Genomic DNA, 27,234 nt, shown 5'->3' on the forward strand with positions numbered 1-27,234 from the left:
GGGGGGAGACGCAAGACTTCATGTCCCATTTCCAATGCAATTTGATCAAGCTCGTATACTTTTTGTCTTGGTACCAATAGTTTTACCCTTTCACGTAGTTCACTTAATGTCTCTAGTGGTGAATATTCAACCCCTTTCTCAGAGAGCCATTTTTGGACGTTTGCTTTTTTTTCATTTGCCTTTGGATAGTTTTCTAATAGAACTGAATGGTACGAAGCATTATCCATAACAATTATAGATGGTTCCTCTAAATGTTGTAACATTTTTATAAACCACTCTTTAAAAATCGACGAGTTCATTTGTGTGTGAAAATCAACAGAATTACTACTTTGGTATCGAAAAACTAACTTGGATCCAGGTACAAATCCAAATGAACTAGATCCCGCGTGGCAAATGATTAGTCTACTTCCTTTCCCCGTAGGTACTTTGAGCCCTTCCGAATTTAATTCATTTTGCCAAATATACCCTTTTGTGTAATTCTGATTGACCCACGTCTCATCTAAATAGATGACAGACCGAGTATCATTATTTTTGCGAAGATTGACTATAGTACGCAAAAATTTTACACGCATAGCAACTATGTCATTTCGCTCCATCAAGAACTGACGCCCGTCATTGCATTTTTTATATTTAAAATTTAGACTTTTTAAAATACGCCACATAGAAGTAACAGAACCTTTGTATTCAGTTCTTTTTTGATACTCAGCTAGAATTTTTAATGTAGTAGGGTACTCACGTCTATCGTAAATTTCGTGAACGATTCTTCTTACAATATCCGCATCAAAACCATCAACTTCACTTGCAATCTTTGCCCTTTTGTAAGTCTTTCGTGGGGAAGTGAATTTTGGGCAATCAGCCTGGGATGCAGAAGACGATTTATTTCCTTCCGCGGTGATACGTTTCACTGTTTTTTCACTTACACCACATGCTTCGGCAGTTTTTGTTTGTGTCTGTTTAAAGAAAGTGGCTATCTCCGGATTAGACGAGTCCATCGATAGTTTTTTAAAATATTTATACACATTGTAAATAGTATTTTTCGTCTGTGAATGTATATCAGAATGTAAAGACATTTTTTTAAAAAAAATAAACAAATTCTCGACGGTATTTGAAAAATATAAAGTGCGCGAAAACGATATCAACACGTGACTACGTCATATGAAATGTAAACAGAAGGTGTAGATTGTAGACTATGGGTATACACAACTATCATGGAACGGGACATTATATTATGACGTGGAGCGACTGTGACCATGGAAAAACAAGTATTTTAAATTTTTATTAGATGGAATAAAAAAACATAAAGAACTATGGGTAGGTAAAATATACAATGACAATATTTTTATTTGGCCACCTGTTGTTGACCTGCAAATGTGGAGAACCACTGGTTTTGTGAAATAGTGTCACTAGTTGCGCCACTGTCGAGGGCCACTTTTGCTGAAAACCACTATAGTTGATCATTCGAAGTATTTTCCATCGCTAGCCACTACTTTTTCCCATCTTTCTGGCAGCATACGGATACCACGGCGGAAAAACGATTCGTCTTTTGAGGCTATCCACGAATCCACCCATTCTTTAGTTTGTTCATAAGAAGTGAAGCGTTGCTCAGATAGATCATTACTCATCGATCAAAACAGGTGGTAATCAGAAGGTGCAATGTCTGGAGAATACGGCGGGTGGAGTAGGACTTCCCATTTCAAAGTTTCCAAGTATGTTTTGACAGACTTTGCAACGTGGGGCCGAGCTTTGTCATGTTAAAGAATAATTTTATCGTGCCTCTGCTTAAATTCCGGCCTTTTGTCCTTCAATGCTCGGCTCAATCTCATCAACTGTAGTAGATACCGTTCGCCTGTGATGGTTTCATTTGGTTTAAGCAGCTCGTAGTACACTACACCTTGCTGATCCCACCAAATACAGAACATGAGCTTCGATCCATGGATATTAGGTTTTGAGATTGGTGTTGATGGTGTGCCGGGCCTGACCCATGATTTTTTACGCTTTGGATTATCGTGCCGTATCCACTTTTCAACACCAGTGACAATACGATGCAGGAAACCTTTTCGATTTTGCCGTTGGAGTAGCTGTTCACACATGGAAAATCGTATTTCCACGTATCTTGGCTTCAGTTCGTACGGCACCCCATTCCCTTGCTTTGAGATCATTCCCTTGACATCTAAGCGTCTAGAAATGATTGAATGATCAACTCCCAACGATTCTGCAAGTTTATCTTGCGTTTGACACGGGTCTTCATCGAGTAGCTTCTCCAACTCTTTATCTTCAATCTTTTTCGGTTGGCCTGGACGTTCTTTGTCTTCTGTGTACTCACCCCGGTCATAAAACTCGTAGACAGTCCTTCTCACAATATCGGAATCAAAATCATCAAGCTCTGAAACCATTTTTGCGCGTTTGTATCCTTTACGCGGAGAAATAAACGTAGGACTCGCATCTGGTGTTTCTGGATCATCACTTTTTCTTGCTTCAGCACAAATTCGTTTTACAGTACAATGAGATATTCCACAAGCTTGGATTGTAATGACTTGAGCGTTTTTAAAAAAATCAGCCGTTAAATCTGATTTCTCTGTCAGTTGTTTTAAAAATATATACACACTATAAATAATTTTTTTACTCTGTCTATGAGTATCTTTATCGACAAACGACATTTTTAAATAATTTATACAGTAACGTTAAATGGTTACGGAGGAAAAAAAGTAGCGTAAAAAATTGTTGTTTACGAACGAGGACAGTGAACAACAGATATACCAGGTGTATGCATAAGTTGTTGCCGGTTTTTTGGTAAAAAAAAATACGTAATTTTCAAGGAAAATTAATTTTTTTTTATTCAAAATATTGGCCATTGGCTTCTACACATTTTGCCAATCTTACAGGTAATTTATGAACACCATGCCAGAAAAACTGCTGGTCTTTTGCGGCAAACCATTCGTCGAGCCATTTCCCAACGTCCTCGAAATTGCTGAAGTGCTGCTCTGCGAGCGCGTGTCCCATTGATGCTAAGAGGTAATAATCAGATGGCGCCAGGTCTGGGGAGTACGGCGGGTGCGAAAGGATTTCCCATCCAAGCGATTTCAAGGTGTCTTTCACTGCTTTTGCTGTGTGAGACGGCGCATTGTCGTGTAACAGAATCACTTTGCCATGTCTTCTGGCCCATTCTGGTCGTTTTTCGATTAATGCGTGGTTTATATTAATCATTTGTTGGCGATAGCGTTGTGTATTAACGGTTTCGCCGGGCTTCAAGAGTTCATAATACACAATATCGCTCTGGTCCCACCAGACACAGAGCATGGTCTTCTTGCCGAAGCGATTTGGTCTTGGTGTTGATAGACCGGCTTCGCCAGGTGAAAGCCACGATTTTTTCCGCTTCGGGTTTTCAAAATAAATCCATTTTTCGTCACCCGTCACAATTCGATGCAAAAATGATTTCCTTTCGTGGCGTTGAAGCAGCATTTCACAAGTAACTTTGCGATTTTCCATTTGACGTTCATTCAAATTGTGTGGAACCCATTTACCGAGTTTATTGATCTTTCCCATTGTTCGTAAACGTCTGCTGATTGTTTCTTGTGATACATGTAAGGCTTCTGCTAATTGCCGTTGAGTTGGGTCATCATCCAATAACTCCTGCAATTGCTCGTCTTCGCACTTTTGTGGTCTACCAGAGCGCTCACTGTCTTTCACATTGAAATCGCCACTTTTAAATTGTCGAAACCATGTCTCACATGTTCTAATCGATGGAGCGTGTTCACCATATGTTTCTACCAGCACACGATGACTTTCAACAGCCTTTTTCTTTTGATTAAATAAGAAAAGCAATGCGTGCCGCAAATGTTCTTTTTCAGGCACAAACCTCGACATGATCACTGAACGATAACACAAAGACGCTAGCTTTTGGCGGACTGAACTTGTGTGTGTTTGTAGCTCAAGGTCAGACGAACAAAATGACATATGTGTCAAATTAATACGCCGCGTACTTGAGAACCAATGGTTCACGGGTGGTGAAGCAGCAACGGGTCGCGGTACACAGAGACCACTTTTTCTGACGCGGACTATAATATATTCACTATATTCATTTCGAAAAAAAGATCGCTCAGCTGCACAAACAACCAAAATATTTAGAACCCCTGTTTTACACTAAAACGGCCATTAGGGCGCGTAACCATCAAGCTATAGTGCCTTCTTTAACTCTGTATTAAGAGTGACTCCCAGTGGCTAGTGATCAGGTGCATTATATAGAAGTCCACTTGCGTCACGTACCTTGGTACGGAAGTGGCGTGATAATCTAAAGTGCCTTTGATTGGTCCATGCAGTATAGCGTGATGCTGAAGTGCTATGACCTAAATAGGGACTGCTCATTACAACAATATTAGTAGCTAATTCAGCAAAATCAGTTGGTATAAAAATATCAGGATCGTTAATATTATCATGCGTTGGACTTGTTGAAGTTGATGCTATTAATGATCGACTTATCTTACTTACAGATGCAGAATTTATTTGAGTAATAATAGAAGGATGTTTGCGTTCAATTAGTTTTTCGCATTAGTATTATTTCCACATGTTTTGATAGAGCATTTACACGGTATATAAATGCCAGCATTGTCTGATTTATCAAAAAATTCCAAACCGCACTTTTGGATTTTGTTGAAATTGTGGTTTTTGTTAGTTTTTATTATCAGTGATATTATTGTAGAATATTCTAGAAAATAAACAACCAACAGATGTGATGTGATTGGACCGTTAAATTAAATCGTGGGTTGGACATTAGTAGCAGTATGACTTACATCTATCGATTCTGAAAATCGGAATTTAAATTAAATTCGACGGCGATTTATGAAAATAAAAAAAACGATTATTATAAAATTGAATCAATTCATAAAAAAATCGATTTACCTAACTATAATATATAGTTAAGGGTTAATCAATTTAACTGTATGATATCTTTTTTTTTCTGCGTTTCTCCGATGGCTCCGGGAAGGCAAAGGTCCTTAGGCTGAAGATTGGCCCTCGTTGTTCTGAAATACCTATCCACTCACTTGTTACTTCCTTTTCTTCTTCAGATCTATAGTTTTCTCCTCGATTGTCAATGTCATCATTTTCTCAATTAGGATCGTCGTCTATGTCGTCGAAACATGAAAGTGAGCTACTTGAATGGGTATCACTGAAATCAATTAAATCCGAAATTTGACACTTATTCATTTTGCGATAATATTATATAATATAAACTACACTTTTTACAAACACTTAATACAAATTTATAAATATGATATACACATCGAGTTCAGTGGAGGCTCATGTGCTTTAATGTAGGACGATATAAAATTGCTTGTTTATAGAAAGTATCGAACACAAATAATATTATAGTACGCGAGGCGAAAAGTGAGCCGCGATCGATGCGCGCCAAGTGGCCGTTTTTCATCAGGGCTACTCCAACTGTTTTCCCGCCTAAAATAATTTCAAACGACGTAATGTAGACTTTTTTATATAATAAAATACAAATAATATATTTAATACAAATAATACATAAAATACAATTTTTTAATCATCATCATCGTCTTCGTCAGTAGAACTGGATTAATAACCTTTAACAGGATTAATTGTGATAATAATAGGCTCCAAAATTTCGTCTCTTAAACCTTCCTTAATCAAATCGTCTTCTTGAATTTTGTTGCAGTGTTCGCCACATTTTGCCCAATCTTCTATTGTTACTGCATTTAAAGCACTATTTACTAATATTTCTACATCTGACATTTTGAAGGTGTTATTTTTTTCCGCGACTTTATCCTTAACTTGCGCCCAGATTAATTCAATCGGGTTATATTGACAGTGGTAAGGAGGAAGTCTTACCACTTCATGGCCCATTTGCAGTGCAATTTCGTCCAGCTTATATTTTTTTTCCTTTGGCATCGACTTTTTGACTTTTTCACGTAGTTCGCTTAATGTCTCTACTGGAGAAAAGTCCACAGACTTGTTTTGTAACCATTTTTGTACATCTGCCTTTCGAGTATTTGCCTTAGGGTACTCTTCTGTTAAGGTAGAATGGTATGTGGCATTGTCCATCACGATTATACAAGGTTCTTCTAAATTGCCCAACATATCTATAAACCATTCATGAAAAATGGTCGCGTTCATTTGAGAATGATAGTCTACCTGCGATCCCGACTGGCAACGAAAAACCAGTTTTGAGTTTTTGACAAAACCAAATGAAGATGACCCAGCGTGACACACAATAAGCCGACCGCCCTTTCCAATGGGTACTTTTAATCCTTCGGTGTTGTCGGAGTTTTGCCATATGTGTCCTCGCGTATGGTTTTGGTTTATCCATGTTTCGTCCAAGTAAACTATTGGCCTTGTGTAGTTATTACGTCTGAACTCGTTCATTTTTCTCAAAAATTTAACCCGAGAACAAACAATATCATTTCTTTCCATTAGAAACTTACGCCCATCATTACATTTTTTGTATTTGAAATTTAAACTACGCAAAATATGTCGCACAGACCATTGTGAACCCGAATAATTGATTTTTTCATGCAATGCACTCATTATTTTTGCACTTGTTGGGTACTGACCATTATCATAAAAACTATGAACTGTTCTTCTGACAACTTCTTTGTCAAAATCGTCTAAGTTGGTCATAGGTTTGGCACGTTTATAACTTTTTCGCGGAGACTTAAATAAAGAAGGTTCGGCATCTTGTCGATTTTCACCCACAGATGATTTTTTCCCTTCAGCGCAAACTCGTTTAACACAAGCAAGACTTACGCCACACGCTTCGGCAGTCATTTCGCGTGTTTGACGAAAGAAATTACTAAGTTCTGGCTTACCTTTGTCACCAGCCAACGTTTTGAATAATTATAAACATGAAAAATTACTTTCTTCGTTTGAGAATGTGTGTCTTGGTATGCCATTTTAAAAATAATTTTATATACAGGTAATTATTAAAGAAATAATTAAAATACCACAAAAATTCAAACTTAAAAAGCGCGCACTTTAAAAACCAACGATATGCGAACGCGGGAAATATGATTACAAACGAAGGTATTAAGTGGTTAATAACACGTATAAACACTAAACTCGTATCACGAATGACTAACCTATGTAACGTTAACAATATATTGTGCAATGCAACAGCTGCAGCTGTATGGAAAAAAGAAATTGGTTTCCAAAATACGATGAATAGCACTATACAAAATATATAAATTACTACCTGCCGTTTTTAAAACGCGCGCCAGCTGTTTCCATTACTTTCACAAAAGTAGAACCCCTGACTCCATGTAAAATGACCGCTTGGCGCGCATCGATCGCGGCTCACTTTTCGCCTCGCGTACTATAATCATAGTTATTGAATTAAAACAATTTAATACTTATAAATTGTTATATATATTTTATATTGTCAATACTTTTTTTAAAAAAATAAAAATACAAACTTTGAATATTACAAAATTACAAAAAAAATTTGTATAAAACTTTATACTTAAAATCTTAACATTTATCTTTTTTTTTAATAAACATATCAATCACTTTTTTTTAAAAAAAAATTAGCATAATTAGAAATCATTTCATTTTCAACATTTATCATTGTTAGAGTGTTTAACGTTTCTTCTCCCATTGTGCTTCGTAAACATGTTTTTATATGTTTCAGCGTTAAAAAACATCTTTCTGTTTTGGATGATGTCATAGGAATTTTAATTAATATTTTTAACAGAGTAAGGACTTCTCGAAGCGATACTTAATACACCATCTGTTCTCTGAATAGTGAAAATAAAAAAAAATATATCAAACAAATAAAAATAATCTTACAGACCACGTGAACATAGTTATATTTGTAGTTGGACGGAATTCTAAATAAGCATAAAACACTATTAAAATATAACAAATGTTTAAAATAATTTCTAAGTTATTGAGAGATTTCGGGGTGTGTGTGTGCCCACTAGTCTCCCCCTATTTACGCCACTGTTCATAGGTGTTTTTAAATATAAAGGTTTCTTCAGTTTTAAGTTCTATTGTTTTAAATTGTTCTTTTTCACATTTTTCTTGAATATTTTTATACATTTAGTATTACATAAGTCATAAAGAGAATGTGCAATTTTTCCTAACAAGGAGAAATTTATATTAGTAACCAATTTAATTAGAAAAAGGTAGTGTTTTTCTTTCAATGTAATTTTTCTTTTTTTCCGTGTTATAAATGCATGTAATGTATCATGTATGTGTTACAAATATCTAGCTTAATAATTAATTGTTTGTATATAAACTTTTTGCAATGTTGTATATTTTTCATAAATTATTTCATTTTCTATATACAATTATATCAATAGTAATATATTATTAAATACTATAAAAGTATTCCTTACGAGTTAATTATTGTACTTACCTCATCATAACACTTAGATATGTAACAATAATATAATATAAAATATTGAATGTTTTAATTTTAAGTCTATACTGTATTATTGGTATTTATTTTATATAATTGATACCTATGTTTATTTTATATGTAATTAATTATCAAATAATTAACAACTAGCATATAATTAAATAGATAATAAAAGCCATGTAATAAAAAGAAAACCCTAAACAATTTTTAAATATGAAATTCCAGAGGTTAAATTAGGCACTAAAATTAATTTTGTCTAAAATATAGGACACGTTTTTCTAAGATACATTGTATTTTAAGTAACTTGTAAATTTTATTGAAAATTTTTTGAAAAAAAAAATCTGTTCCATTTTTCTTAATTATATTTGTTCTTATTATATATATTGATGCATAGTTTATTTATATTATATTATACTGTGTAAAACAATATTTTTATATTTTGTTATTAAATATATTAAAAAAATACCCAACATGTTGTATTTTTTTCTTACACCAATTAACCTTGTTTAGATTTATATTTTATTTCCTAACTGGTTGACATTAATTTAGGTATAAATTTGATATTTTAAAATATAAAATACTAAAAGTGTTCTTCTCTTGATAGCCTTTACATTGTTTATAATTGATACATAGATAAAATAAATGCATGTAACGACACATTAAAACGTTAGTATTTTTTATTTTATTTCACTTAGCTTATGGCTTGGGATTAATTTAAATTATATAACCATAGTAAATATTGAATATTGTCATAATAATAGAAGATTGATATTTTGGTGTCTAACAGATAAAATATATCGTTCATCATATTTGATTACTTAAAAGTTCCTCATATATTATAAAACTGAAATAATATTTTGTTATATTTAATCAATATAAATATAAGTTTTTTAATAATGTGCTAATAAAGGGAGAAAGACTTTTATTATACCAATATTTAAAAGCACAGGAGACATACAGGATTTTAAAAACTTTAAAAAAACATAATGTACATAACATAGATGTCAAATGTGTTCATATGAGTTATTAGGGAGAATCTCTATATGAGTAACCAAATTTATTTCTACCAATTTAATCGATATACTCCATGTTTATTAATCATTTTTGATTTTAAAAACATAATATGGGACATATTTCTGGATTTGTTTACCGTATATTCGATTTTTTTGCTGTACCGTCAAAACTTTCCAAGCCCTAATAATTGATAATAATACTAAGAATATATGATATTATCACCCAACTGTTAGCGAAAACACACCGAAAATCTATTTCCAGTCAGTTTTTCATAACCGTTTTAGCGACAAATCAGTACAATACAGTACATACAGCATGGCTCAGTAAAAATTATACAACAGATAACCAAAAATTCATCACACAGTACGTGTTTTACGGGTATTACCAAATTTAAAAAATATCGAGTATTAGTTATGGTTTGTATACTCGTTACTATTTGAATTTGTTGGAATACCATTGGAACCATTTAGAATCTAACAAGTAATCACATATAATTAATGTATTAATTTGTTTACAATATGATTCACTAACTACTGTATACTATATTAGTATCCGTGTTCTATTTATTATACATATATTACTTACCTCATATGTTTCAATCCTTTTTTTCTTTCGATAAGTTGCTACATTCTTTTTTTTTAATTGAATATTATTTTTGTTTTCCATACCTTGAATTATTTGCGACAAAATAATAAAAAACACAATTCGTCATATAGTACGTAATATTTAATTGTGAATAAAGGTCGATTCACACATAACAGTGACGTGACATCAGTGAGCTTCAGTGAAAAAAAAAAAATTATAGACCGTGATAGACCGTGCGTGTTCAGACGCGTCCGACGCAGTGAAGCTCCGGCGTTCACAGTGCTCATCAGGCATCCGTGATAAAAATAAAAATACGTCGTCGCCGATATTTTTTGTTTTTCACGGACATCCGTGATCAGTGTATTTTTGTTTTATTTTTGTTAGTTGTTTTTATGTAAAATATTTATGTCATGAATGATGAATTTTTGATTGAGTTGGTGCGGAACAGACAAGTTCTTTATGATTTGAAGGACCCGAAGTATTTAAATTCCGATTTGAAGGGAAGAATATGGCAGGAAATTGGCGAAAAAATGAAGATTCATGGTGAGTATTTAAAATAACAGTAATCTATGTACATAAAATCTAAATGCCACTTCAGTGACTCCAGTCACCAATCGCTGTAACTCAAAAACTACGCAACGTACGAACTTGAAATTTGGAATAGAGGTTCATGAGTATTTGTATTCGTTATTTATTTATATTAAAACTTTATATATATTATAACTATTAGTTGAAACATGTGTATCAGTATATTATATAATGGTGTGAAATAATAATTTAAGTTGGAAATAAATTAATAATTGGAAACAAAACTATAGTGCGTTTCACGAAATTAGAGACTCGACTGCAGCGCGACCGGTGGTCAAAACTTTGCATTTCAGTGTCGTTCAAACTTTACAAAAGCGCGGTTGATTTGAAAATAATCATACCTTTTTAATGATGATTTTTTTTTTTTAGATATTTACCAAAAAAAAAAAAATATATGAAAAAAAAGGTAATATATTATTTAAACAAAAATTAAAATATTATAATACACAAATTATTTTATAATAAAAAAACAAATTTTATTATTTTTTTTAAAAATAAAAAAATACATTCATATATTCATAATACTTCATCATAATCTTCACTGTCGTCGCTGCTTTCATCGGGATTCATAGTAAGAATTATGGGTTCTAAAATTTCGTCCCGTAAGCCTTCCTTAATGAAGTCGTCGTCTTGCAATTTTTCTTAGTGCTTGACACAACGCTTCCAATCTTCAGCCGTCACCGAGTCTATGACTTCATTCACCAGTTTTTCTACATCCACAATTTTGAAAGTAGTGTTCAATTCCGCGACTTTATTTTTAATTTACGCCCATATAAGCTCGATGGGATTGTACTAGCAATGGTACGGTGGTAATCGTACAACTGAATGTCCCATTTGTAATGCAATCTCGTCAAGCTCGTAATTTTTTTTTCTTGGTATTACATATTTTACCCTCTCACGTAATTCACACAAAGATTCGAGTGGTGAAAAGTCTATACCTTTATTAGTTAGCCATTGTTGTACATCAGATTATTTGCTATTCGATTTTGGATAATTTTCCGAAGTCGTAGAGTGGTATGACGCGTTGTCCATTACGATAATGGAGGGTTCTTCCAAATGTTTCATCATTTGAATGAACCAATCTTTAAATATAGTTGAATTCATTTGGGTATGGTAGTCTACATTTGTGCCAGATTGACAACGGAACACTAATTTTGAACCTGCTACAAACCCAAATGAACTTGATCCGGCATGGCAAATAATTAATCGGCTTCCTTTTCCAGTAGGTACCTTCAACCCTTCAGCATTATCTTTGTTCTGCCATATGTACCCACGAATGTGGTTTTGATTTATCCAGGTCTCATCCAGATAAACTACAGGACGAGTATCCTTATTTTGACGTAAATTACACATGGTTCTTAAAAATTTAACGCGTATCGCAACTATATCGTTTCTCTCCATTAGAAATTTTCTACCATCGTTACATTTCTTATATTTGAAATGTAAAGACCTCAAAATTCGCCACATAGATGTTTTGGATCCCTTATATTCAGTTTTTTCTTGGTACTTACTCAGCATTTTAGTTGTTGTGGGGTACTCTCGATTGTCATAGAACTCATGGATAGTTCTCCGTACAATATCCGCATCAAAGTCGTCAATACCTGTTGCATACTTTGCTCGCTTATATTGTTTTCACGGAGAGGTAAATGAAACACTTGAAGGGCCGACTTCTGGTTCTGCTTGTACCATAGATTTGACACCTTCAGTCGTAATCCTTTTTACGGTACTTTAACTGACTCCTCAAGCATCCGCAGTAGTTTGTTGAGTCTGACAAAAATACTTGGCAACTTCGACGTTCACTTTGTCATTTGACAACTTTTTAAAATAATTGTAAACTGAATGTCTGTAGTCCGACATGATGCTTCTTAAAAACATTTTTAAGCGATTAAGTGCTGAAAACGTTCTTTACGGAGTGAAAGAGGTAACTGGTAACGTGGCGAATAATTATAAAAGTATTTTAATGTTAGGTCGAAGATTGGTGCGATGAGAGAGTGAATCAAGAGCAGAATTCGGTTTTGGAATAGTATTTTGACTCCATTGTTGCCTCTATATGAACAGGTTAGCTCTGATTGTAGATGAGGTATCATCATGGAGATCTTGGACATATATTTTAGTAGGTATTATAATATTTTTATCGTCATACATATTTAAATTGGCCGGAATAAGTCCTTCAAGTGGCATAACATCAATAAGCCTTTAATTAAAACGAGCATCCATTGATTCTATTAAATAGTCAAGATACATTATACATATAAACACGGCCCATGGGGGGGCTATAGCCCCCTTAGCCCCCCCTTGGCTACGCCACTGAACTATTACATTACTTAACTTTTTTTATACAAATAAAACCATTTAAAAAAGTAGTATTACAAACCATCCCCGATAGGAAAAGGAAACTCATGTTCATATACTAAATCAATTAATTCTAAAACCATGTAACCAAGGAAAAAAAAAAAATTTTATTTCCAAAATATTTACCACATTATTTTACCAATATTAGAAATTTCAAATACTATACATTGAAACATGAAGTTCAATATAAATTATAAATTAATATTTAAGTATATTATTATAATAATATCTTTAAAAATTTAACTATAAACTGTATTATCGTAATTATTGATAATACACCGTATGGAATATGAATTTAAATTATGATATCCATGACGTATTATCGTATAGGTACCTGATAATATGTTTAATGATACAACAATACTTTTGTATATGATAGGTACAATTTAGAGTAAAAGTCAGTGAGACAAATAAGAAATGACAAACACAATTAGTATATTCACGTGTATAAATTATAATAATATTATGAAATATAAATATATTAAAGATTAAAAAAAAAGTATTTGTGCATTTATTGCCTAAGGTTTTCTTTGATTAAGACTTTGCAAGTAAAACAAAAAGTACTGCAAAATCCTTTCCTCTTTTCTTTAGTAAACTCCAAGTCACGAAATGTGCAATCAAACCCTTGATGTTTTATTGATTGAATAGATTCAAAAATATATTTAATATTTACTAATCTTCTTCCATCCAGACTATCAAATGAGCTATTTATTTCTGAACTATTATTTTCCTGCTCAACTACTTCAGTTAACATTCTATTCACCGGAGTAGAAGTAAAAAACGATTTTGTTTGAAATGTGAAGTTATCATTGTACGAAGATTCTGAAGCGTTTAAATCTTTAGTATTATTCCTATGCATAAATAAAAAATCACAAAAAATTAAATCTGAACCAGCTATTTCGTAACCTTTAATATTTTTTGTATCAAAATAAGTAATATGTGTCTTTTGCAGTAATTGGAAATAATTAGCTGAAATTCGAATTATATAATGATATTCCATACTTAGGTATATGTATTTCTTTATTGCAGTTTTTTTAAATATAATATATGACTAATAGCCTGAGGCTACCTTTTACAATTAAATAAAAAATATTTTAGGCATTTTTTAAAATTTTATGATTTAAAATTATAATTTAAATATAAGATTTTTTAACTACAAAACATTGGTAGTGTTTTGACAATTTTGAAAACTACTATGAACCACCCCTCACCAGATTTGTTTTGTATACGTGCCTGGACGCAAGTGATTCAAAACATGTGCCATAGCAGACTCAAATATAATAAATTACGAACAAAAAATTAAATATTTTATAAGTTACATCTGTTTGTCTATTATTATAGCCGTCGATAATAATAATATAGGCATATAGAACAATAGTATATATATAACTACTACTTACGTTCTACAACTGTCGTCTGTCATTTTACTATGAATAATATCCATAATAAATGTTTTACTTACCGAGTCACAGTAGTAAGTTCTATATTGTTATCTGTCAAAACATTTTCAGATTCTGGCAAATGTGTATTTTCCTGTTGCAATTAAAATATAAGAATACAGTCTGAATAATCTTCAATTTTTAGAATATTATTCTAAATTTTATATTTATATAATTACCTGATCACCGCAGTTATTTTGTATATCAATTTTTTTATTCTGTAAATTTTGTAATCGATGTTTTTTTATTTTAGGTGCACTTAACTTACGTCTAGCTTTTCTCCCATAACGCCAATCTTTACCAATTTAGTAAAAAATTAAAAAGAACACAAAACTTACAGAAAACCTTACTGATCGGCGTGTTGTGTTGAAATCAAATGATTCATAAATCATAGGTAGTATTATTATATTTTGTATTTCCTTAAAATTTAAATATATGTGGGTTGTATTTAATTTGGAAAAATATAATTATTATTACTGACTATTATTATTGTCCCCCATTAGTAATGTTCTATAACTATCCAATAATCCTTATCGGCTAATTGTTTCCGACTTTCCGAGAATCTATCACGGCCCGTCGGCAGCCGCGAGCCGCCGCGCCGCCGAAATAAACTATTGCACGCGCAGGCACATGTCAATACTTTACGAAAAATAAAATATATTCATGTTTGCAATGCTATAAAAACTACTAAAAGCGGTAGTAAATTAAACATACTTCCTGAAGTCCGATTGTAATTTTGAAAATATGGTTGAATATATAAACTTCTAGACTATGCTCTATAGGAATCACTTTTTTTATTTAAAATTAGATGTGCCCAAAATAAATACAAATGTAATACAATTATTTCATGAGATTTTTGAAAAAAAAATCGTTATTTTAAGGTCCTTTAAAATTGAAAATTGAAAATCGACTAAATAACTTAGATATTTTGTCAAAGAGTTCATACATGTATAAAAATTTAAAATCGGACATTCCGAAGTATGTGTAATTTACTACCGCTTATTGGTCTAAAACGCACGTCTGCTGCGTTCCCCTTAAGAGTCGATCGTAGAAAGCAAGAGACTTGGTCGATTATTGTGATCTCCAGTTAATATTAATAATAAACATAATTAACACTATAGTGCGGCCAGCGAAACTAGAAGCTTGACGGTCACGCGCCCTAGTGGCCGTTTTTCATTAGGGCTACGAAGAATGATTTCCCGCGTAAAACAATTTCAAACACATTTACACTTGTTGTATAGACCTGTTTCACAGCTACTCGTACGATATGCGCGCTTATTATATATTCTTACGTGTGGCTATGAAACGGGCCTTTACTAAAAACATACATTTGATATTTTTGTAATACACATTTTTTATTAATTTATTATCACGTTATCAAAATAATAATATAATTTAATATAATAATAATAACATTTAAAATATTTACAATTGTTTTCGAATTTTAATAATAATTATCAAACTCTACTCAGCGTAGTCGTCGTCATCATCGTCGCTCGAACTGCTGTCATCTGGATAAATTGTTAAAATAATCGGCTCTAATATTTCGTCCCTCAATCCTGCTTTATAGAAATCTTCTTCTTGAATTTTCACGCAATGTTCTTCACATTTGGCCCAATCCTCAGCAGTTACTGCGTCAATTTCTTGATGAACAAGTGCCTCAACATCAGCAATTTTAAAAGTTGAGTTTTTTTCAGCCACTCTTCCTTTAAATTGTGCCCAAATTAATTCTATGGGATTATACTGACAGTGGTAAGGTGGAAGTCTTACCACTTCATGTCCCATTTGGTGTGTCAATTGATCCAACTTATAAATTTTTCCACGTGGCATCGCAAGTTTGACTTTCGCCCGTAATTCATCAAGAGTTTCTACGGGAGAAAAGTCTATATTTTTTTCGCGCAACCATTGTTGAACATCTGCTTTCCTACTATTTGACTTCGGGTAGTCCTCGAGTAATGCAGAATGATATGACGCGTTGTCCATAACAATAACGCTGGGCTCTTCCAAGTTCATTAACATTTGCAAATACCAATTTTCAAAGATTGTTGCATTCATCTGTGAATGGTAATCTTTGGTATTGCCAGAGTTACAACGAAAAATTAGTTTTGAATCTTTAACAAAACCAAAGGAAGGAGACCCAGCGTGACAAATTATAAGGCGACTGCCTTTCCCTGTTGGTACTTTTAAGCCCTCAGTATTTTCGTGGTTTTGCCAAATATATCCCCGAGTATGATTTTGGTTAACCCAGGTCTCGTCTAAATAGACTATTGGCCGAGTATCACCATTTATACGAAGCTCGTTCATTTTACGTAAAAATTTTACGCGCGCAGCTACTATGTCCGACCGTTCCATTAGAAATTTGCGACCGTCATTACACCTTTTATATTTAAAATTCAGTTTTTTCAAAATAATTTTTACCGATGATTTCGACCCCCGGTAATCAGTTTTTTCTCGCAATGCTGCTAAAATTTTTGCGCTTGTTGGAAATTCTCCCTTGTCATAAAAGCTGTGGACCACCCTTCTGACCACTTCACTGTCGAAATCGTCAAGATCAGTGACAGGTTTGTTACGACTGTAACGTTTTCTAGGTGATCGAAATTTTAAATCTGTAGAACTTCCGACACCTAATTCTTCTTCAACACCAAGAGATAAAGTTTTGCTTTCCTTACAAATTCTCTGTACAGTAGACCGACTTACCCCACAAGCATCTGCCGCACGCTCTTGACATAGTCGGAAAAAATTTGCCACTTCCGTGGCTTGCGTGCGAGCTGTGTATGTGTGTGTGTGTAGTAAATGATCATTAGTGTTAATGATGGTGTAGCGGGGTCAGCGATAACGACTACAAATTCTGAGTACTCGAACACAAATAATAATTTCAGATTACTGCTCGACTGATTTTAATGACATTTTTTTTTGTATTTTTAGTAGGTATGAGAATATAAACTTTCCTCCTATTTACCCCCACCACCATTTTTAATCATGGTTTTATTATTTTTGAATGAAATCACGTGGTAATGAGTAATACTGTACCACTTACCTATAAATAACGAATATAGTAACCAATAGTAACGAAAATAATAACTGGCCAACTGGGTACTTATATATTATAATTAGTGATGATTTGTAAACAAATCTAAACAGTACATAGAATTATAACATATTTTTTTGTATAATTATATTTAAATATTTTTACTTATGAAATATTATTCAAATATTGAATTATTAATATTGTGGATAACCTATAAATACACAGTTAAAATTACCTATTTAGACTACTTCAATATAAATTTAAAAAAATTACTCAACACAAGAATCAGACTAAAAAACAATCAAATAAAAGTAAAAACGATAACAAGGTTCCATTGATATATTTTATATATAATACAGTGTATTAGGTATAATAAAAAAATATAAATAACACATAGTATAAAAAACATGAATTTCAATTTAATTATTACTAAATGTAATTTTCAAAGATTAGTTCTGCAGTAATACAATAACTTTTAATCGCATTATAACTATCATTAATAATTTCATTGTTCGTAGTTTTCAATATAACTTCATTTGTATTATCCTCAATAACATCCTGTTTATAATAATAATTTTAAGAAAATTATTAAACAATAACTAATATCATAAAATAAATATTTTTAAGTATTCCTTCTTAACAATTAGAGTAATATATTCTCGAGTAACTTAATTTAATAAAAGGAAGAGAACACCTTTAAGTTTCATCAAAACAACAATAGGAATAATCAGATATTATTTCATGATAAATAAATTATTTTATTTTATTTTTCACGTAGAGTAGTAGGGGATAAATATATAGTAGTATATGATAAATTGACAACCAAATAATAATAAATTTTATAGAATTACATAAAATGATTTTATGATAATAATGAATAAATTCATATTTTTTCATTTATTAATTGAGAGTATATTACCTTGTATGTTATCTATATTTAAACAAGATGTGTGATACCTTTGAAAGAAATATAGCAAGAGCAAAGGAATTTATGAGAAATTTAAGAACATTCTTAAAAGGAGACAATCATGTAGAAAGAGAACTCGGAGATGTAAATTCAACGGTAGAATTAATATGCTTCGCAGAACATATGCGACAGGCAAATAATTTAATGACAGAACCATACACACCAGCAGAAATAATAAATTTAATAATACCAATAACGGAGTATACACAAGATGTAGTACCGGGAGATACGCAAAATGCGATATGTAAAGAGTTAGGTGAAGTTCTAGATGAACTAATTGAAGATGGAGTGATATAAAAATAAAATAATGTAATATCATATAATATAAGGATAGGATAGAATTAGAATAAGAATAAGAAAATATAATAATAATAAATTAATAAATAATAAAAATTCTAGGATGGTGATGTGTATTGAAATATCAGGACAAGAACTTGACAAATATTTTTCTATCGAAAACTTCGACAAAAATCCTCCTGGATTATACTTCGAAAATTATGAACCAACAGGTTAATCGGAGCAGAATATAAATTAATTACGTATTTATCGTTAGCTGAATATAATAAGAAATATAATGAATTAGGTAGAAAAATAAATGAGTTAGATACAACATGTCAAAAGTTAAAATTAAATAGTTTGTGTGGGCAATATAACTATGTAATAACGGGATTATATAATGAAGTAACTACACAACGTAATCATATGTACATTGCATTAGGATATTCGGAAACGAACACAAACCGGAGAGAGAGACGAAAAAGGGTGTTAATCAATGCGATAGGAGCGGTTATGAATACATTGTTCGGAGTATGCGATGATAATTGTGCGAGTAAAGCAAATGAACAAATTAAACAAATAGAAGTATCAGGAATTAGTACATTGCATATTATGAAATCTCAAACTACAGTAATGAAAACGGCAGTGCAACGTATAGGTACGACAATCGAACAAGCAAATAAAATGTATGACGAATTAAAAACTAGGGAGAAACAAGTTATGTTAAAACTTAATGACGTAGCAAACACAACAAATAATCTATTAGATTTAGTCGCTATGTCGGAAATACACAATATTTACACCGCTCTAACTAACCAATATGAATATGAAACCTCAACTATTAATCAAATAATAACAGCCGCCCGAGGGGGAATAATACACACAAGTCTAATTACACCCCAAGAATTAGCAGCGACATTAAAAGAAATATCCCATAAGGTAAAAGGGAAATTGAGTATACTAATGGGGAGGACCAACACCGCCGAATTGTATGAATTGCACAAAATAACTAAACTAACAGTATTTTACGAAAATGAGAGACTAGTCTTTATAACTAAAATACCATTAATAACAGATACAGAATTAATATTATACAACGCTATACCAATTCCAATGGTAAGAACATTAAATTATGGTAATTCAATTAATACGAGAGTGAGCATAAATCTGGATAACCCATATATAGCCATTACAAAAGATAGACGCGAATACACTACTTATACCGAAATTCAAATCCAAACATGTAAAGAAACCAAAATATATAGAATGTGTCATGCTTATCAACCCATACAAGAAAATAACGATTTACAACCATGCGAAATAGATTTATTCAACAAACCACATAAAATTCCTAATAATTGTCGTTCATTAATTATAACAGTAGATCGGAACATATATCATAAACTTAAGTATCAAAATGAATGAATACTCGTATATTCCGTCCTTAATGATACAATAGTATCATCTTGTGCAGATTTGTCGGAACCTCAAATAAATCATATAACAGGCACCGGAATTATTAAAATTTATGACAACGGATGTCAGTTATCAGGTAAATATGTCGGGTTAACACCCGTAGAAGAATTAACAAATAAAAAATTCGTAGATTTTATACCTCAGAGTGATATGACTTCATTACTAGACAAAATACCGCAAAACGTACATTTAATAACATTAAAAAATATAAGTTCATATAAAAGTTTAAAACTAACTGACCTACACGAATATTCACAATCACTTAACGAAATAGAACGACAGATAAGTAATGAGGAAAAGAGACAAAAACATTATAGTCAACACACTGTACATTAATATACATTATATATTATGATAGCGTTAGTCGTGTTCAAAATATATATACACACAGCAATATATGCTTATTTAATTGCATTTTCAAGTGTTTTTAGTTTTTCATGTTATTTTGGAATATTTTATTTGACGTATTTTGTCGTGTGCACCGTCCAGATTCATCCAGATTCTAGATCCATAGAATAAAGATACCTCCCTAATATAAAATTGTTAACTTATACCTTCTATTATAATAATTATTATAATTACCTATAACTATTATTTTTGTTAAATACGGATTTGTTAAAATTAAATTTGTTAATTAATACCCATTTGTTCAGTCCGCCATTATCGGTAATTCACATATTTCACAATATAAAACATTGGGAAACTACCATTAATTCATCCAAATCAACAATAAAAAATTAGATTCCATCGCTCTGGAAAATATAAGTTACCAATCTACACCCAGGTTAATTCCACAGCAATAGTCTGTTTCTTTCTAAATTTTTCCAAATAACCCCCTGCTTATCCAATCGTGTATTATAAGTACGTATGTTTAGAAGTTACTGTTTGGTTTGAAATATTATATACATAGGTCAACACTAGAAAAATAAAACGCACATAAATATTTTTTATAATTTTCGTTTACAAAGTTTAATTATTTGTAACATAATCTAAATAGTATCATAACGTTTAGTATTATTATACCAATCATATTTAATTTAATAAATTAATTAAATTATATCGACAAATCGACTATATTTATGTTTAAGTTAATCAAAAATACCTATCGTTTTCAATGAATATAATGAATTGCATTTTACTTAATAAATATATCAGAAAGTTTATTAATCATCGACATCTCAAATCGAATCCCGTGTTTATTCCTGGTAAAGATGAGTATGCCGTGTTTATATGGAGAACGAGTGATAAAAATGCTAGTATGACTATCAATCGATTTCCAATTTCTTAAATGTACCGTTCATATCCATATCTATGGTTCTTGCTTGCATAGGTCGCTTGGACAAATCAGCTTTCGGCATGTTTCTGTACCATTCATCATCCTCTTTCGACATTTCGATCATGTTAGCTATAAACAATAGATATAAAACATTCTTTATTTAATTCTGAACAAATGCTAATGTTTTCAATTGTTCAACTGAATCAAGGTTAATTTATCAAGTACGACAGTAAAGTTACCTTCAAATTTCTCGATGCTTCCCGCGGTGCCACCGTACTCCTCTGGTAACACATCTTTAGGAATGTACTCGTAAAGCGAATCGTATGTTTCGTGAACAACAATCTAAAAACATAAAACTATTACAAAGACACGAACGTTTGTGCAAACTCGAATATTTCTGCTCGCTAATATAGCTTAATTATGTGCGTACTCGTCAGGTACTAACCCTGTTTTGAATTTTAATCGGCATGAACAATTTAAAAAAGTTCACCAAACGAGCTACGAACTTTGGTGGATTCACATAATGGACACCTCTTACTCTTATTGGTGTAGCCTCCTACAAAGTGGTCGAATAATAATTAAAAATCGAACTAATTTAGTAATATTTTTATTTTTTTATTTTTTCGTCTCCCTACACCTAGACAAATATAATGTACATAAAATCCATATTACATATTAGATATATATATATATATATATAAACCTAAAAAGTTATTACTTACGTCTATGCATCGCATTAGATTTTTAGTTAATGATGGTGTGAAGTTTAATAAATAGGACAGCGGACAGTGTTTGAGATCGAGCAAAAAAATTAATCCGTAAATGGGCTCTCTGCGCATTATATAATCAATTATTTTGAATGATCCTTTACACATGTTCAATGCACTAAAGTGTCCATCATTGTTTTCAATAGATCGAATAACGTGTACTCGATTAGCTTCAGGTGTCATTTTTGGCAATACACACATTTTTCTATAAAACAATAAATAAATACAATTGTTTTTAAGGTTTTGTTATTTTATGATCGATATGATTAGATTTGCTAATTATGTACATTCGACTGTTTTACGCGTCGTAAAACCAGTTGAATTTACTCCTATAGATATTGTTTTAAATGTATACGAACACTCTTTGTAAAGCCAATGGCCTCAGCTACCGAGACAGTTATTTTCAATAAAAAAAAAGAACAAAATGTATACGTTTTCTGATAGTGAATGAAATTAGTAACAATAACCGTTATCGATCAACAAAATATTTTTAAAAAAAGAACACTCCCCATCCCCATCAGGTTGTGAATGACATAATTTGTATTCTACATTTATTGTTAAATTAGATTATTATCTTATTCTAGAAAGCAGGGCATATTTGTTTTAAAGGTCAGAAATTCCCAAATGAATAAGATCATTTTTATAAATACAATAAGTATAGTATGTAATTGTTAGAATAAAAAAAACTAATTTACTTCTATAAACTTACTTTTTCATAATGAATATATACTTTATAAAAACGATAAAATTAATTTTAGTGTTTTATTTTGCACGGAGTTTCAACTAATAAAATCACATTTTTAAAATAATAATTTAAAGACTTGAGCGCATATTGGACGAAGTGGCACGATCGCAATCTAAAATTGAGTATTCAAAATTTTTTGAAACCGTTAAAATTGGAAACACGTTGAAAGAGTTCCTAAAATTTTGAATGACATATTTATTTCAGAATATATAATATAAGAAAATTACGAAAAAATATATATTAATTTTATTTTAAAAATTCACCAAAAATAAAATGTCCCACTTTTTCAAAAAACACAACATTAAGTAAAAATGGTTTTTTTTTCTTGTAAAAATCGTCAACTTTTGAAACCCATCAATAAGCATCTTGGTTATTAGTTAATCATACATCTCTTAATTTAATTTTTTATGCATTAAAATCGTATAAATATTGAATGCAAAATTAAGGGTAGATACATATAGTGGTTAGGTGTAGCTTCAAAATCATAGTGTATATTATAACTCAATTTATAAATTCTTAGATGTAAGTACCTACTTACAATGTACGGTTAAAATATTTAAAATAAACTGAACTAGTATAAGTATCTTATATGATAAAATATTATGAATGAGAGAGTGTTAATTATTAAAGTTTTTTAAACGGGTCATCAATGCTGGAATAAAATATCAGTCAGCCCTTACAACACTCACCCGACTTTAATTGCTGCTTTGATCCATTCGGCATCGCTTGTCATGTTGTCAAAAAGTTCCGGAACCTCTACACGAATTGTAAAATATGATTCAATAACTTTTTTTGTCCTTTGTAAATTATTTTTGCGACCAATAAGAAAGTGTTTCAGCCATACTCGATCTAAAATAAAAATTAAAACTGAGTAACTTATAGTATTACAAATTTTTTCATACTACTGATGGTTCTTTCAACAGTATGTTTAAAAAACTTTTCAAGTAATTATATATTATTAATGCAGCTAGATTAATTGGCTGGAAGAATTTTTTTAAAACTAATACATATTTCGTTACAACTTGTTGGAATGATTAATTTAAAATTAAAAGCGAAACTCACTCTTTAAAAACAGGGGCGCACCCAAGGGGTGGGGGCTTTGGGGCTGTAGCCCCCCCCCCAAAAAATATGTTTTACATTCAACTATACATTATATCATATCGTCACAAGTATAGTATTACAATGATAGGTATGAAAGGTACAAATTTTTTCAAGTTTTATTATTATGTTAATTATACATTAATAGAAAATTAATGGCAATTGTTTACTTGTGTGTAAGGAAAATAAGAAATTGTTTAAACCCCCCCCCCCCCCCCCAAACAAAAATCCTGAGTGCGTGCCTGCTTTATGATAAATTAAATAAATATTTAATAATTTACAATTTATTTATACACGTTTGTGTATGTATGAATATTTTGTATCAGTTTTCCTTGTAGTTAAAAATATAATATTTATCCGGGATCATCACTTTGTCTCGGAATAGTGCAGACTTTTATAATTAGATATGACATCACATCACACTACTTTTTTATTTTCCACAATATTGTTTTTTCAGTAAATCATTACTTACATTACTTAGTTTATAATAATATAAAATTAGACGACGATTTCGAAAACTATCGAATTTAGTACACGATTGCGTCGTGAGAAAGTAGTAACGATAATTATAATATCGGCTTAAAGGTGATTATTGTTTAGCGCACGTACTCGAAAAATATTGTTGCCCCATGTATGGGGCAAAATGGGGTAAAATGAAATTTTTAAGTTTTTAGTTTTTACTAAGTGAAAAATTGTTTTATTGTTATTAGTTGATAGTGGTATTATATGAGACAACATAATGATCATATGACTCCAATTTTAGAATATTATTATGTAAAATTAACATTGTATTCCTACTAAAACCTTATCGTCCCCATTTTGCCCCACGGTCCCCTACCTGTAATACTGGGTAGATGTGGTTGTTTGGACAACCATTCGATCAAAGCGTCGACATCTTCTTCAGATTTCATAGGATCTTTATAGAAGTACAGCTGTTGAATAGCCTTTTGGTGGTGTTCGTCCGGTGGTAGGAGAGCCATTTCAGCTGTGGAAGATATTATGTATTTTACAAATTTGACTGATGTTCAAAAAACTATCGCACCGAGCTCTGGTCAGAGAAAATTAGAACCGAGCACACGTACTGTTTCGCTTGTCTAATCGAAATGACACAAACACGCATACGACACTGCACTGCCACTGGATCTCGGTTTTTATTATTCCATGGAAGTCACGTAATCAGCTTTATGGTTTAGTAGCACATTAAACACACGATCGTACAAACTTATTTTATTAGTATTAAATATACCTATTATAGAACTGGTTTATCAGCTTTTGTTAGCCTTGGAAAATCGCTCAGGTTTATACTTATTATGGTTGCTACATAACAAGTGTGTTTCCTGTAAACTCTCCAGGGCCATCCCAACAGAACTCTCGCACCTTATGTATGAACCGAAGCTGAATTTAAAAAAAAAAAGTTTAAACTTTATTTCAGATACTAAAAAGTGACTAAATCGTTTAAATAAGTTGTACACGTACAAGTATATAAAACATCAAAAAAACACTAGGATTTATTTATTTATTATTTTTTTGAATATTATCCCACAAATTTACAAAAAAATAAATAAAGAAATATATTAATACGTATTTTGGAATGATGATGTCTCCAAAAAGTAAAGCTTGTATAGGAGACACAGAGTTCTATACTTAAAATACATAACAAGTAAATTATAACTTAAACCTATTCAATTATAAGAATATAGTATATGATTAAAAACTAAAAGAAATAAAGGAAAAATAACATAAGAGTGTAAGTACATAAATATATACACACAATACAGCAAAGTAAATAAAATAATATACAACTAAAAATTAACTACTTATAAATACATAGGTAATAACCAAAAAAAAAATATCTTAAGATTTACAATTGAAATTAAACTTTAGTACTGATATATTTTTTGTAACTATAAAAACTGGTAAAATTACTGATGTTAGTATTAAATGGGTTTCTTTTCCCAAATTCTGTACTACACTTTCCTAGTCTAAAAACATTATTTTCAACTTGTCGGGTATGATAATTATATGTAAAAAAGACTACATTACACCTCAGATGATATAAATTTATAAGAAATTTCCTTTGCATGAAGTTGTTTTAACGTTTATAGATAATATTATTATAATATAATTTTTAAAAATAATGTCAGTATTTGTTCTATAAGGTTTATTAAATGCAATTCTTAACAAGGAATTTATAGTTATTTCTAACATTTTTAAGTATACCTCATAGGCACCACCCCGAGCAGATATTCCATAAAAATAAACCGATTGAGCTAGGGCACATAAAACCATACGCATTGTGTTAGGTAATAAGAATCTACTAAGTATTTTGAATATACTGTACATATATCTAACTTTTGTAATTAATACATTAATGTGCATGTTTCATTTTAGGAAACTATCAATAATTATTCCAAGGTATTTTACAGAGTCTGCAGATTTTAAAGAGGTACAGTTACAAATAGTACTTGTACAGTATAAACAATTTGAGTCATGAATTTTAATACAATCATGGACATTAAACATATTAACGAAAAAGGAATACAAGTGGTTTTATTAAAATGTATTTCCAGTGAGTTTGCAATAAACCATTTTTTATTATCTGACATTATCTTAGTTGCTTTGGAAAATAAATTAGATTTATCTCGATCACTAATTATAGGTGTAGTATCATCAGCAAAGCAAAAAATTTGAGCATCACACTTTAAAAGAAGTAAATCATTAATATAAATAATGAGTAATAATGGACCAAGTACTGTACCCTGAGGAATACCATACTTTACACTTCTATATTCACTAAAAAATTAAAGTACAAGTACAGTTGTTGAGCTGGTATAAGTATCAAATATTATATTTACTTCCGGTAATTTAAATAAACCGAATTAGTAAACTGTATATTGTAATAGCCCTTTATTGCAAATTTTAACACTCATAGTATAATTTAAAAAGTCAATATAATACATAATACAAAATTAATTGTATTTACTTTAAATTACTCTCTTAGCTAATCTCTCATCCCTCACACTATTATTTAACACTAATTTTCGCCAAAACCATTATCTATTTATTAAATAAATAATGATCAGCTAGTAATTAAATTATTATCATTTTAATTGTGTATAAGTATAATAACAATAATAATTTTGTATACAATTAGCGTTAATATAATATTTTCTTTTAGAGTTATAAATCATTATGCATACGAACCAGAAAATTACCATGTTCTTCTAGTGTCTATTTTTGACTCTA

General features: G+C 31.1%; 3 protein-coding genes and 1 long non-coding RNA gene across 5 annotated transcripts; all 4 read right to left on the reverse strand.

Moving 5' to 3' along the window:
• Positions 1-5,577: 5,577 nt before the first annotated feature.
• On the reverse strand, positions 5,578-6,786 carry LOC112679963. Its single transcript, XM_025549918.1, has one exon. It carries the CDS (start codon positions 6,784-6,786, stop codon positions 5,578-5,580), a length of 1,209 nt encoding a protein of 402 aa, XP_025405703.1.
• A 6,652-nt stretch (positions 6,787-13,438) lies between these two features.
• Positions 13,439-14,799, reverse strand: LOC112679996. The gene is made up of 3 exons (XR_003148275.1): positions 14,535-14,799; positions 14,379-14,449; positions 13,439-13,767 (listed from the first exon to the last, which is right to left on the reverse strand). It is a non-coding gene; the product is annotated as an uncharacterized LOC112679996 (long non-coding RNA).
• A 1,020-nt stretch (positions 14,800-15,819) lies between these two features.
• Positions 15,820-17,336, reverse strand: LOC112679964. Its single transcript, XM_025549919.1, has 2 exons — positions 17,315-17,336; positions 15,820-17,123 (listed from the first exon to the last, which is right to left on the reverse strand). Exons 1-2 carry the CDS (start codon positions 17,334-17,336, stop codon positions 15,820-15,822), a joined length of 1,326 nt encoding a protein of 441 aa, XP_025405704.1.
• Positions 17,337-21,043: 3,707 nt separating this feature from the next.
• LOC112679998 (alpha-tocopherol transfer protein-like) lies at positions 21,044-25,337 on the reverse strand. 2 transcript variants are annotated; one of them, XM_025549960.1, is made up of 7 exons: positions 25,235-25,337; positions 24,827-25,168; positions 23,580-23,739; positions 22,101-22,350; positions 21,824-21,934; positions 21,618-21,720; positions 21,044-21,507 (listed from the first exon to the last, which is right to left on the reverse strand). In XM_025549960.1, the coding sequence occupies exons 2-7, from the start codon at positions 24,966-24,968 to the stop codon at positions 21,368-21,370; spliced, it is 906 nt and encodes a 301-aa protein (XP_025405745.1). In that variant the 5' UTR covers positions 24,969-25,168; positions 25,235-25,337; the 3' UTR covers positions 21,044-21,367. The 2 variants fall into 2 exon arrangements, with proteins under 2 accessions (XP_025405745.1, XP_025405746.1); XM_025549961.1 differs by lacking the exon at positions 25,235-25,337 and having other exon boundaries at positions 24,827-25,171.
• Positions 25,338-27,234: the final 1,897 nt, after the last annotated feature.

The sequence above is a fragment of the Sipha flava genome, unplaced genomic scaffold (genome assembly GCF_003268045.1).
Source record: "Sipha flava isolate LNK unplaced genomic scaffold, YSA_version1 171_pilon_pilon, whole genome shotgun sequence".
Classification (NCBI taxonomy): Eukaryota; Metazoa; Arthropoda; class Insecta; order Hemiptera; family Aphididae; genus Sipha; species Sipha flava.